Consider the following 14,032-nt stretch of genomic DNA (forward strand, 5'->3'; position numbering starts at 1 on the left):
GAATATTATATGAACAGAAGTATCTTCCAGCACACAGAAGGGTCTTCCTGAGGGTATCTCATACCAGTGCATTGTATAACATCAATACCACAAAACATTGTTTTAAGCAACTTAGTAACATATTCCCTCACCTCTGCTAAGAAGTCACAAGTTACTTCAGAAAACCTAAGATGAGTGTTTCTTCCCAAATATATTTCTCACATCTAATAAATTTCTTAAGCCAATTTTTCATTAAGTCTGCAAAAACAGACATTTTGTTTTCCCCAGTGAAAGTTAAGGAATACAACACAGTAGTGAATTTTAAGTCAGACACTTGTTTGAAGCAGGATAGTTAAGCAGTTCACCACTGCAGGTGTCAATACTGTAACAGACTTTCAACATGTTCTGGCACACAGCTTCTTAAAAATCACACTTATTAGGAGAGTGTTCCTACAGATGTAAGCCACAGTATATGTCAAGTACAGCTATGCAAGTCTTCCACAGTATTTAGAATGTCTTCTCCTCAGACCAGACCATTAAAACATGTAGCTGCATTTGATTTGCACCTAATTCCTTATGTCAATTACTCTGTATCAAACACTTGCAATAAGCAGACAAAACTCCACACAAAAATGATCCAAGTTATATCAAGTACTATTTTGGATCAATTCTTACTCAAGACCTTTTTTAACCTAGGAACCACCATATAATAAACTATTGTTGACTTAAGAAAATACTTCTATTTAAGAAGAAAGAAATGAAGAATTGGAAGTTTAGCACAGACTTTAAAACACACCCAAAATGATCCAGAAGGAATCTAGGAGACAGTCCTTGCCACACTACAGTTGGGAGACACTTAACACATGCAGGTCAAGAGATCTAGGTCTACCTCACAGGAAGACTGGGATCTACCAATGGCATCCTTTCACCATTCACAAAACTTTACCAAAGTACACTGAACATCAGGCTGACTCAAACAGGTAAGATTTACTTAGTATAGGAAGAAGAGCTATAGAACACAGCTCCAGGTCACTGTCAGTTGTTTCAGACTGATTCCTTGTGGTATAGAGGAAACTGCAGTTGAGAGTTTCCAATTATAACCCTTTCTGAAAAGGGTTTTCCTTCCAAACACAAGCTGACATGCTGTTTTAAAGCATCTGCCAACCACTGATCATTCTTCAATCACTCAAATACTGGCAGACACATTCTACTACAGTTGGTTTTATGAGAATTAACACACTAAGCCACTACAGCTTCAAAGCAATCAGTAGACTGGTTTCCTAAGTTTTTAGGCTACTGAAGTCCCACTTCAAAATAGAGTTATTTCATGTTTCATTCTGAAAGCTAACTCATTTATCATTCTACTAGTACAAAGCCATTCTACTTTTCTATCAGTCTAGCCAAGAAACCAGCTGGGTATGAGAGAACATTGTTCAAGGAGACTAAAAACTCTGAAAAAACCCTCCTCTACATGTAGCAACAGCTTTCTTAGTAAACTGCAGTAAGTGTAGTAAAGTAATCCTTAATATTCTAAAACATCAGTTAAACCACAGCCTCCAATTTCTTGCTACAATTAGAAGTGACTTGGATGGAAGGACAATGACTTAAGCATACAAATTATTCATGCTATAAGTTGCCAATATAGCTACACGAGGTAAGTAAGATCCATACAGTTATTACTGCATTTTTAGGGTTGATAAGAGCATACTGTTGTGCTTTAAACACAGCCAGCAGCCAAACATCACGCAGCTGCTCACTCACCCTCCCACAGCCCCAGGGAATGGGGTAGTTAGATGGGTAAGGAGACTCATAGGTTGAGATAAAAACAGTTTAATAATGGAAATAGTATGATAGCACTAATAGTAATAATAGAAAATACAAATGAGTAATGCACGATGCGACTGCTCACCACCTGTCTACCGATGACCAGTCCATTCCCTTCCCAGCTAGTGATCCCAGAAAAAGAGAATCCCAAAACCAGAATCCCGGAAGTGAGAGCAGCTTCCCAAGCAACCCTCATCTATATACTGACATTGTATGATATGGAATACTCCATTGGCCAATTTGGGTTCATTGCTCTGGCTCTGCTCCCTCACAGCTTCTTGTGCACCTGTACACTAGCAGTACATGGGAAGTTGAAGAGTCCTTGGTTTCTTAGCAAAAATTAAAAACTTCAGGGCATTATCATTCTTCTCATATCAAATCCCATACTGAATCCAAAAACACAGCACTATTCTAGCTACTAAGAAGAAAAAAAATAGATCTATCCCAGCTAAAACCAAGACACTGTCCTTGAGTACAAAAGGCGATTTCCGTTCTGTTCATCCTGTTTACTTATAAAAACAAACCACACCAAGACTAAATACTTTTACAAAAGGATACACATAGAAAAAAATAATCTTACAAGACTGAAAGGGATGTTTAACTTTCTCAGCTTTCATGCCACTACACTGTGCAACAGCAGAGGACTAGACCTAAGGATACAGGGGAGGCATTAAGTTCTGGTTTTATATACAAATGGTGGAGACTTCTAAAAAATAAGTTACCTATTATCATTCACTTCAGTGTAGCTCTAGTTATGAAAATGTGCATCATTCCTCAAGATCACAAAAGAGAAATACTTTTAAAACCATCCTTAAATCTCTACCACCATCTGGAGGATATATTATGAAATAAAACATTAGTCCTATATTATCTCAAGTAGACCTGTCCAGACAGGTCAAAACCACAAGAAGGTTTTCATTATTAAGTTCAAATCTGTTCTATGAATTACTTCAGGATTTATTAAAAGACATTTTGCTTTAAAAAGACACAGCTGGTCCAAAACATCTTACAAAAATTCATCCATCATTCTCACAAATCTATAGGAAATGGCCCACAGAAGAGTTTGAGAACTGTTCCACATTAGGAGTTGTGAAATGCTTGGGCTGTTAAACAAGACCCTGGCACCCTAAAAAGAGTAGAAAGCAAATATAAAACAATTCCACTATTCTATAGTGAAGAATCTTTGTGGAAAATAAACTAGTATTTGAAAAGTTCTTTTGAAAACACAAGTTTCTTACTACTTTTGGCTTTAGGCTTCACTCAATATGAAACTGCACATTCTAGTTTTTGTCACTATCACTGGCAGGCAGTAAGTACTCTACCTTAACCAAAAAGTCCACTATTTAGAAAGAATTATTTTCTGATCTGAAAAAAAATATTCAAGAGAGCCAACCCATAATCTTCAAAGAAGAAAAACTTCAAGTCTTAGGAAATGTGACAAAAAGCAGGCAACTACCTCCGAGTTTGTTCATATCATTGACCAAGGCAGGCATTTCACTCACACTGTGGTATAACACTCTTCTATACCTACTTCTTACATAATATTCTTCATTAGGAGGACTTTCATGAGGACAACTAAAATAAACTGATCTAAAACTACACACAGGTTTGGTGAGCAGTTATTTCATTAGATGTGATTTCAGTTATTTTTTTGCTTCAGTTTTGTTTAGGATTACGACTCTTGATTCAACTCCTTTATGCTGCTTTACAGTAGCTTTTAGTTTGGATATGGTGGCTGCTGAATCTGAACACTTAAAACACAAGCATTACACTCACAGTTGCATGAACTTTATATACAATAGGCAAGTTTCACACTGATGTATATGTTAAGTGCCATAAAAGTTACAGCAAAACCACGTGTTTCCCTTAATGGACCTCCAAATGCACACACAAGAAACACGTTAACAGTAGATAATATAACTGAAGCTATTAGCATTTTCATGGATTGGCCTTCAGCATACTTTGTATTTTTAGGAGGCTCTTTAATGTTAAAAAAATATTCACTGTAATCCACTAAGTGTAAGACTAATGTTTAACCAAAAAGGGATAATCCAGTATGACCCCTAAAAGCTTCATGCCTTCACTCAGAGGTTCTATTAATTGAAAAAGTTAAAAATACTTACTGTAGTATCCATAAAGTACAGTGTCTTCAATTTGTCTCGAAACATTAGCATCAGCCCAGTCCTAGAAATAAAGGATAAAGGCATTTAACATCAAATGAAACAGAATTTCACTTCATTCAAAAGCATTCTTATAGAACTGAAAAAAATGCTTGTATCAAATCCTTAATGAAAAGTATTAAGAACCCAGTTTACCCATTTTAAGTGTTGGGATTTAAAGTTAGAGCAAATCCACCTAACAAAGATAATTAAGGACCATACTGCATTTCAGAGGACAGACACTGCAGCAGTATCCCCACTGCTTAGTCTCACTTTATCTGTTAGCCTCCTACTTGGAGCTTTTTTTTTTCCAGTTTAAGAATCCTTAGATAACATACATTATATTGTCAACACACAACTGAAATAAAATTATTAGTGAATACCATTTTTAGTAGCTAACCATTTACTTTTGTCCTGTACTATGTATTTAAACAACACTCTAAATACCTATTTTTATGAAACTGATGTTTGTTTTCTACACGTCAGACAATGCAGCTACAGTCTGAAGCTCAATCTGAAGATTTTTTTTCAAAATGTTCTGTAAAAGACCAGGTATGGTTATTTGCCATTCTAGCCCTTTTCTTCTGGACTCTTAGCACTGCAGTAGACACTATCTTCAAAATCAAAGCTTTACAGGGACAAAGCTGTCCTCAGGATGAGTCTTCTACAAAACCCTACATATGATAGGCTTGGAAGCAGTGTGGTATATTAGAAAAGATGCACCGACAACTAAGCTGCATGAATCACCCAGCCCAGTAGTTGGATGTATTGGATTTAATTTTATAATTAACACATTTACATCTGCTTTTGCAACTCTTCAGAAAATATGTGCAAAGCATTAATAGGGGGACCCAATCAAGTCAATGATCCACTCATTTTGAAGTCAATACCTCTCAATCAAAAAAGTACTAGGTTTGTATCAGTGAAGCTGACACTGGGAATTGCTAAAAGAGCAGCCCCAAAACCCTATTTGAGGCTGATACCATATTACTGAATTTCAGTCACAGAAATGGCACCACAAACTAGAGTTTGGGAACACCTTCTAGAAAGAAAGTCCAATAATGAAGATAAGTGTTCTCTAGATGCAACTCAATAGAAAGAGCAGAATCAAGTTTGATAACCAGAATTTGCTTTCTCAGACTTTGAATCAGGAAGAAAAATTAATTCTATACAGATGGCCCTAAATTATCAAACATCTATTTTTCATGCATGTGAGTCTAGATATGAGTGAAGACCTACATTCTTATGAAAATCTCTACAGTACTTCACTTCCTGTTACTATTGAATTTAGTAACACTACAAGAGAATCATTCATTAAACACATAGGTAGATATTTTTAAAATGTACTTCTAAAAAGTTACTGTGTAACTGAGTGGTAGCAAGGGTGCAAATGACTGGACATACAGGAATAAGCATAGGGCAGTTTCATAAAAGGAAGACCAGAACATTGAGTAGTTTTGGCAGCTCCCAAGGGAGTTGTGCTAATTCCCACACCACCCTGGTAACAGGGTTTCTTAAGATCATCACACAAGAGTTTGGGTTGGAAAGAACCTTAAAGATCATCCATCTAGTTCCAATCCCCCTGCCATGGGCAGGGACACCTCCCACTAGCCCAGGTTGCTCAAAGCCCCGTCCAACCTACCCTTGAACACTGCCAGGGAGGGGGCAGCCACAGCTTCTCTGGGAAACCTGTGCCAGTGTCTCACCATCCTCACTGTAAAAAAATTTCATGTCCAATCTAAATCTACCCTCTTTCAGTTTAAAACTGTTCCTTGTCCTGTCACTACAGGCCCTGGACAAAAGCATTTCACCACCTTTCTTATACGCCCTCTCTATATTCAAAGACTGCAATAGGTCTCCTTAGAGCCTTCTCTTCTTCAGGCCAAAACACCTCAACTGTCTCTGCCTTTCTTTACAGGAGAGCTGCTCCAGCGCCCTGGCCATTTTTGTGGCCCTGCTCTAACAGCTCTAGGTTTTTCTTGCACTGTGGGTCAGAGCTGGACACAGTATACAGTGCACAGAATGCAAACAGCATTTCTATCACAGAATAGCTATGACATATATACAGATGCAATGATACTTAGACATAAAAATGGCAAACAGCTTACTATACTCAGTTGTAGCTTACAAACTTCTATTTTTTTATTAGCTACCCACACAGTTTAAGCCATCTCCCTTTTCAGAAGTATGAGCCTTTACTTTTTAGTTTGACCATGACTTGAATTATATGAATATTCAAGTTAGCTTAAAAAAATATAGTATCCTAAATCAGGTATTAGAAAAAAGTTATTGAATTACTTGATACTATGCACAATAGAAGAGCTTAGACACTAATCATATCAGTCTTGAGTTTCTGGCCTAAGGACTGAAGCTCTTTACATAACACCAAAGGGCAAACTGTTTTCCTGAAGCTCCTATTCAAAAAAAAATGACATTCTGATCTAGAAGCCTTAATTCTTATTAGAGTAACATATCTCAAATCTTACCACAGAACTGCTGGAGATCCATCCATGAGTTTTAGAATTGAGATCCTACAACTCTCAATGTAACAGCATTGATATCCCTTATTTGTGCAAAAATTTTTATTTTTCAGAAATGTGGTACTCAGTCCTGGAGAACTGTTCAAAGAATGGGAGTGAAAATACAACTAACTACATTGGTAACTTCACCCAGCCAGAAGGCTGAAATCAAATTCCTGCCCACATCCTTTTTTCTTCTCCTTGAGAGGGCCTATTGGTTTAAGAAAGCTAAATGGTTTGTAACAATCATTGGCAGCCAAACTAAGGACTGATTCCAAAGGTCCAAGCCTGCCTGTACAGCTTAAACATATTCCAGAATTGTTCAAGTCTTGGGGGATCCACTCCACATGCAGTCAAGAAAGTAGTTATCCAGAAACAAAATTCTTCAAAAGCTGCTATTTTGGAGACACACCAACATAACTGAATTAGTGACAAAATAAGACACAGTACTGCCAAAGCTGCTTTCAATTTCCATGCATAGGATTTTTTGCAAACTAATAAGCTCACACCCTTTCAGTTGTTATAAAGATGCATGCACTAATTACAGAGCATATGAAAAATGCAAGTGAACATATTACTTAGACTGCACATGATTCTTAAAATTTGACACTTGCTTTATCAGTTCTCTCAGAACTGCCTAAACTCTCATGGAATATGGGCTTGATGACATACCATAAACACTTTATTTTTCTATTATCTCAAAACCAGCACTACCTTTTCTTTTGTGCTATTATATTAAGACTTCCAGTAGGCCACTTTACATTAAGCTTTCAAAGCTCACTTGTCTTAGATTATCATCCAACTGGAATTTGATTAGAACAGTATACTTTTTTCATTTACACAGCAAAAAGAAAGGTTGAAAAGTTTTTTAGCAGAAAGGACAGAAGCAACACCTTAAAGTGTCTGCCAGGTACACAGTAAGCCCAATCTTTGAAGACTGTCAGGCTTAAGCCCCACAGCATTTCAACTGAAAAGTTTCTAGCTATTTATATGAACACCATGAAAGAATTTGATCATAATAAGTTAAGCATACATATACAGAATATTAAAGTGTTTAAATTGCCTAGTGTTATAAATTAAGGAAATGCATTGCTTTAATTATGCCTAAGGGAAAAACAAGACTGAACTGCACAGGTGGCACTATTTACTTCCAAATAATTATTTGAAAAATGTCTCTCCTATGAGCAATGAAGACATTCAAAACCCATACCAACCATGAATAAGCAAGAAAAGCAACAGTAAGACCCAAAGTTTAAGTGATAGCTAGTAATTGAAATACAAGAGGGCTTAACTGCCAAAAATCTGCTTCTCCAACTCCAGAAAAGCATTAATAAAGTTCTACATCTGTGTCCTATTACAAATGTTAAAACACTTATGTACAGGACCGGAGTAATATACCAGGAAATGCACATTACAGCACATTAAACTATTGAGATATCTTACATGAAAAGATGTAAACAAAGAGGTATGCATTTCACCACTGTGTACATGTGCCCAAACTTACAGACTCTGCATTACTCTACACAAAAAGAACATGTAATACAATCCAATTTGACAGTATATCATATCTATTAACAGCTTTCAGTAAGCTGCTGAAGCCCCACACTTAAATAAACTAAGGAGGTAAAAATCCTTGTTCTAACTGGCAAATTATCCATATGCACACAGCAGCAGCAGCTCAAAAGCAATAACCAGTTCATGTTAGCTATTTCAAAAGCTAGTGACACCAGCACTGTCTCATCAAAAGCAAGAAGCACTACTACCTTGTGTCACAGCCCTTACATTCTCAGCAGCAGTGCTGATATATCAAATTGGTAGGTATGTGAATCTACTGGACAAGCACATCCAGGACTCAGTTGAGAGCTCATCTGGAAAGACTCTAGATCTAGTCTGTTTTCCTCTCCATCCATTATGGTCCAAGCTTGCAATATATACAGCAAATACCTTAGAAGCACAATATATTAGGTCCGTGAGAATTCATTACTACCTTTAACAGTAGTTTAAGATGTGAAAATTTGACTACAAATTCTCTTAAGATCCACAGAATTCAGACACTCTGTACTGTTCTGCTGTACTTCAATCTGCCCCATGCATTTTAGCAAGAATACATCATACCTTTAAAATACATGTAACAATGCACTGCATTGATAGATAAGGGAATCAACAATTGGTGAGGATATGTGCAATGAGCACGAGAGTCTACATTAAGTTATTACTCTTGAGTATTCCTTTACACAAGCCATGTTGAAGGATTCAGGAAACTGAAATATAAAGTGTAAAAAGTAAATAGATTAGTAAAATGTTGCTACATAAATAAGGATATAAAAAAGGCAGTTTAAGACACTTCCAGTTTACCAAAAAGATAAAACCAAAGCAAAGCTCCCTCAAAAGTTTCATATTCTAAATACATTCATAGAAAATTAGTTATGAAGAACAGTTGCTTCCCCCAGTAATCATTGAGCAAAGTCCACCTTCTACCTGTAAATGTGTCCAGTTAGTAACTTATATTAACATATTTCAATAGAACAGTACCATCAAAACTGTAGAGACAACTTACCCAAGCAAAAGCAGTACAAGCTAATGTGACATTTTTGAGCTTCCCACTTTTTGGTGAGGGAATGGCCATGAATTTAATTCTTTGGTACCTGTTAAAGGGAACATTCCTACTGTCACCACTGAACCCTGCAGGAATTTCATGAATACTCAGCGAAGATGGCTCTCACTCTCTACAATGTATCTTAATAGAGCTTAAAGTAGTATAACATTCCAGTCTTCAGTATTTGTGATGTTTCATCAAATGTAGATGAAGCAGTCATTCTAATGATAAGCCTCTCCCAAAGCTTAGCCAACAAAAGAAAGATATATTACCAAAGAATGGAGAGTGGGTCATAGCATGGTTAGATATAAAGAAATTTCATATCTAGGTCTTGAATCTTCCAGCCTGTTACCTCCAAAATGAGATAGAGTCAGGATTTTGGCTGTCAGATGGAGAGTAACATCCAGAAATACGCATCTTGGCCACAGACTATCATGAATATTATAGCCAAGTATTGTTACTTTACAAGTAGTTATTCCTACAAGACAGAAAACATGGTCTGAGTCAATAATGATTTCTCAGCTAACACTTTTCTAAAATAAAAAAATCTGACATTTTTAGCAGTTGTGTATTCTGAGCAGCTACATAATGAGTTTCCCCCCAAGAAGCAAAACATCTTGTTAGAATGATCTGCAGAAAGGATCTCCCATTAAAACACATACTACTCCTTGAATTAAGGAGACAACTGGCTTTTAACAGATCAGGCAGACACCCACAGTTTGTGAGGTGTTCCATCTAACCAGACTGAAAGAAATGTCACTGGCTTTTAGCTTCATGTAGAAGTAAGAATACATGTATTTCAAGAAGAACAGTTCTCATCACCTTCTCTGCCTTCTGCTGCATCAACAGTAGAGTAGTACCATGCTATCTTTTCTAACATCCTTGTTTCAAACAGTCTTCCTGCTGCAAGACAGCATCAGCTATGTTTTAAATATTTATGAGACTTGTAGGTCAGACCCAGAGGTCTTGGGTTCTGGCAGCAATCTTCGAGTCTTTAGGTGAGGTTTTCTGTTCCTAAGTGCTTGTTATAAATCAAACAAGCTTTCAGATCAAACATATCAGATTCAACTGGATGTATGTGAAGTCCATTGCACAAACTAAAGCACTGTCAATGCAAACAGTCAAAGCCTTCAAGATAAAAATAGTGCCAGTGAATACCATCAGGACTTTACTTACAAGGTAATAATCAGGTTCTTTTGATTAGTACTAGAACCAAAAGCCTGCTTTCCTACTTATCAGCACTATGAATCAAAGTAATCCCCAGCCTCTAGAAAAGGTGGTGTTGCAATGTACTTAGGAATAATGACCACCCAAGTCTATGCACCACTGCTTTTCCTAAAGGATTACACAACTACTGCACAAAACTTTCTAATACCAAAACCGTTCAATTCACTCACTGTAAAAAGCTTTAAGATAGTATTTGATAGGTCTCACAAATTATGTTGGCACACACCAACAGGTACCAAATGCCACAAGCCACTTGTTTGCAGTAGATAATAACTTGTCTTAACCGAAAGATGTACAAACAGTATATTAAACTTAACAGTCTTGTTGAAATGGAAAAACAAAGTTAACAAAGATTGATCTAGGTAGAGTATATGGCCCTGGTCAAGCAAGACACCTCAGAGTACATGATTAAAAAGGGCTAGACAACACTGTTTTAACTTAATTCATCCAGAAAGCAGCATCATTTTGATAGCCTTTAGGTAAGGGTTATCTGCCTGGGTACTACACTTCAAACAATTAAGCCAACCCTTGTGGCCAGGACACATACCTTCAAATGCCACTGAACACAATCCACAATAAGAACTCTGAACCATCAGACTATGCCTTCAATTTAACCTCTGCTATTAGTATAACATGCGTCTCCCCCTGTTTGCTACAAGTTTGTTCACAGGAAAACCTTAATAATATCTGCAAGTTGATAGTAGGGTCAGATGCATTAAAAATGAACTGAAAGTTCACAGATAGTACTTCTTCCTTGTAAGCTGAGCATCCTTGATTTTCTCATCTAACACTGATACTGAGAATTACAGTTGGGAGATAGAGGAAAAGAGCATGTACAGAAAAAAAATTGTTTACCTAGGATCTGGATAACTGCCACTACTCTTTTGGCATTAACTCTGAAATCATCAAGTTGTAAACATTTTGATAAACTAATATTCTATCTACAGAGAATATTATCCACATCTGCTACCAGATCTCAAAAATTCATTGAGGAATCTAGTGAAGATTTAACTCACTCTGGCCATCCAAAACAACAAAGAATTCTTGCCAGAGTCATAGCCCTTCAGACCCCAGCATCAGATATAGGGCCTTAGAGGTGCTGGGTTTGAAAGAACGGTCCAGAGGAAAGGCAGTAGACTCTTGGAAATTCTCTGAACCCAAGACAGTATGTTCTACTTGTAAAGCAGTAGCAGAAACACAGCACATTAAAGCTTTTAACACTGAGTAACACTCCATGAAGATGTCACATTAAGATGCTATGAACCTCCTAACTTGAAATAGACATATCAATAAAGCTATTGGTTTATGTATAGGTTTGCAGGTTATGACTTCAGACCCACTCACCTTTATCAGGAAGACCATGTTAATATTTCTGTATCACAATTTCATACTTGTGTTAGAACAAATGTTTTAATATCATGGATATGTTACTGCTGCAAAGGTAGAAACTCATTTAGCTGAGCCTTAATAGAGAAGGAAGAATTCTTCTGCAAGGCAGTATGGAGCAATTTTTTTTCAACAGGCCACCAGCAGCATCTAGAACTAAGCAGGACCAAGAAACCTCCGAAGCTACGCAAAGGTACTTGAAAGATGTAAAAGCTTTACCACAAGAATGAAAACTACCTGAGAGCAAGCTTTCAAACAGAATCTATCCACCCCATATCACATCACAGCATGTGGCTGTTAAGAAAGAGATCTAGCTCAAGAAAAGCAGTATTTTAAGTATAGTAATTTTCCTTCTCTTAATAATGCTTCCTAACTAAGACTGTAGTGACTGCATGACAACATTTGGTCTCCTATTCTCCTCACAGATTTGTTTTTCAAATCAGGGAATTTATGTATTAACAAGTAGGTCTCCTTTGCAACAGGAAATTCTGCTTTGTCTCCAGATGTGTATTTTTCAACTGGGTCTAGTTACATCATTGTTATTTCTCTACTTAGTCAGGCTCAACACACTTAATACTCCATATTATTCTTACTGAACTGCTAGCATTGTGATATATGAAAGATCTCTTCCACCTTCTATATCCATTTTATCTCTGAACAAGCAAGGTCTGAAGACACAAACTTTGAATGATAACATTGAACAATAGCTTAACTATTTTCACCAGTTTATCACAGAGTGATAAACACAACAAAAAAATCACGCCACAGCACAAATCTAAAGGCTTCTCATGACTTGCATTTACATGAGCACCAGCCAAAAGGCACTGTACTGGCTGCAAGCTAGTTCTCAAGCATTACCAAGGATCTGGCAAGGACCTAGGTTTTCCTTTGAAAGCAGGGCTAGAAGGGAAAACAGCCTAAGACTAGTGTGCAGGCATTTACCATCTGCCCACTCTCCCATTTGTTTCAGGATTGTCTGTTACTATAGATCCAACCAAGTTATTGAAATTATTAATATGCTCCAGTTTGACTCATTTATAACAACAGCATCCTCAAAGACAGTAGTTCACTACCTTCAAGAAGTCTTCTTGATAACTAAAAAAACCAGTGTTTTAAGCACTGGGAAGAATACTTACAGTAATACTTAAGAGCAGACTGCAGTGAGTACTCATCTCATTAAGAACTCATTTTGCATAGTAACTCCCTACAGTTTAAGTTTATAAAAACAGTAGTTCAGTTAAGACAGCATCAGCCAAGAAGAGATACTACCATATTCCCCTCCTCAACAGTTTCTCCAGCTTTCCCACTTTAAAAAAAGTGCTTATTAATGCAGGCTCTACATTATAGGTAGCTTAACACAGTAAATATTTGTAATTCTTAATGTTCCAGTACCAGAATAAGAGAATGATGGCAAAAGAGACAATCATAATAATCCTAAACTGCAAATGGGCAATACAGTCTGTTTTTGAACCATGGGCCAACAAATTCCATCCTACAATACCCCATTATGATGTACTAAAAAGAAACATTAAAGAGATTTATTGGCATCTTCAGGATGGCATACACACTCCTTTTAGCACAACTGAAGAAATAAGTGTTTGGAAATGAGTAGAGTATTAAAACTAAAGAATGTAAGTGCAAACTGAAATTCAGTTCCAACAACAAACAGAGCTCAGTGTTGTATTCACAATACTAGCTGCCACCTTCCAAAAAAACAACAGGCACTTGAACAGGTATTAGCATTGGTTTTAAACACTGACAACTCAAGAACATCTTTTAACACAAGTGTTTCTTTTGAAGAGGCAGTTAACGTTTTTAAAAGCCCATACCTTAAATGTACCATTTTGATTTTTCATATATGAAACCAAAAAGATGTCCACTGGTAGTAGTGCAGATGAGATAAGAGCAACTGCCAAGGCAAAGATAGCCGTGATGGTAGAAATCACTTCACTCTCCCGCCGACTCTGATACTTGCGCACGTAAACCCAGCAGAATATAAGAATAGCCTGAAATACACAGGGAAAGATAACTGAGTTACAAGGACGTCAAAAAGCAGGGACACAGGTTAGACCCTGTATCTTGGTATCGATGACCAGCAGAGCATCAACCCAGTTTGCATCTGAGCCCTAAGCATCAGTGTTACATTCACTAGTCCCAGTTCACGCTTTGTAGCGTCGCCAAGAACAGCCCGAGCAACAACAGGAGCAGCGCTCACACGCGGAACAGGCTGAAACAGACAAGCAGCGGCGGGGACGCGGGCAGGAGGGCGAGGCAGCCCCGCACCCGCGGGTCTGGGCTCTGCTGTGCCCGGCGGCACCGGCAGAAGCTGCAGGGGAGCGCCG

At 37.4% G+C, this 14,032-nt stretch overlaps 1 protein-coding gene across 1 annotated transcript in view; it reads right to left on the reverse strand.

The window, feature by feature from the left end:
* The window catches only part of LMBRD1 (LMBR1 domain containing 1), an 86,618-nt gene extending 72,927 nt beyond the window's left edge, over positions 1-13,691 (reverse strand). Inside the window, exons 1-2 of the mRNA XM_026845392.1 lie at positions 13,520-13,691; positions 3,927-3,987 (exon numbers count right to left, since the gene is read on the reverse strand). Coding sequence (XP_026701193.1) covers positions 3,927-3,987; positions 13,520-13,546 — 88 coding nt within the window. The 5' untranslated portion in view covers positions 13,547-13,691. The remainder of the gene's footprint in view (positions 1-3,926; positions 3,988-13,519) is intronic.
* Between the last annotated feature and the right edge of the window lie 341 nt (positions 13,692-14,032).

This window comes from Athene cunicularia, assembly GCF_003259725.1.
Source record: "Athene cunicularia isolate RWA chromosome 3 unlocalized genomic scaffold, athCun1 chr3_part1, whole genome shotgun sequence".
NCBI lineage: Eukaryota > Metazoa > Chordata > Aves > Strigiformes > Strigidae > Athene > Athene cunicularia.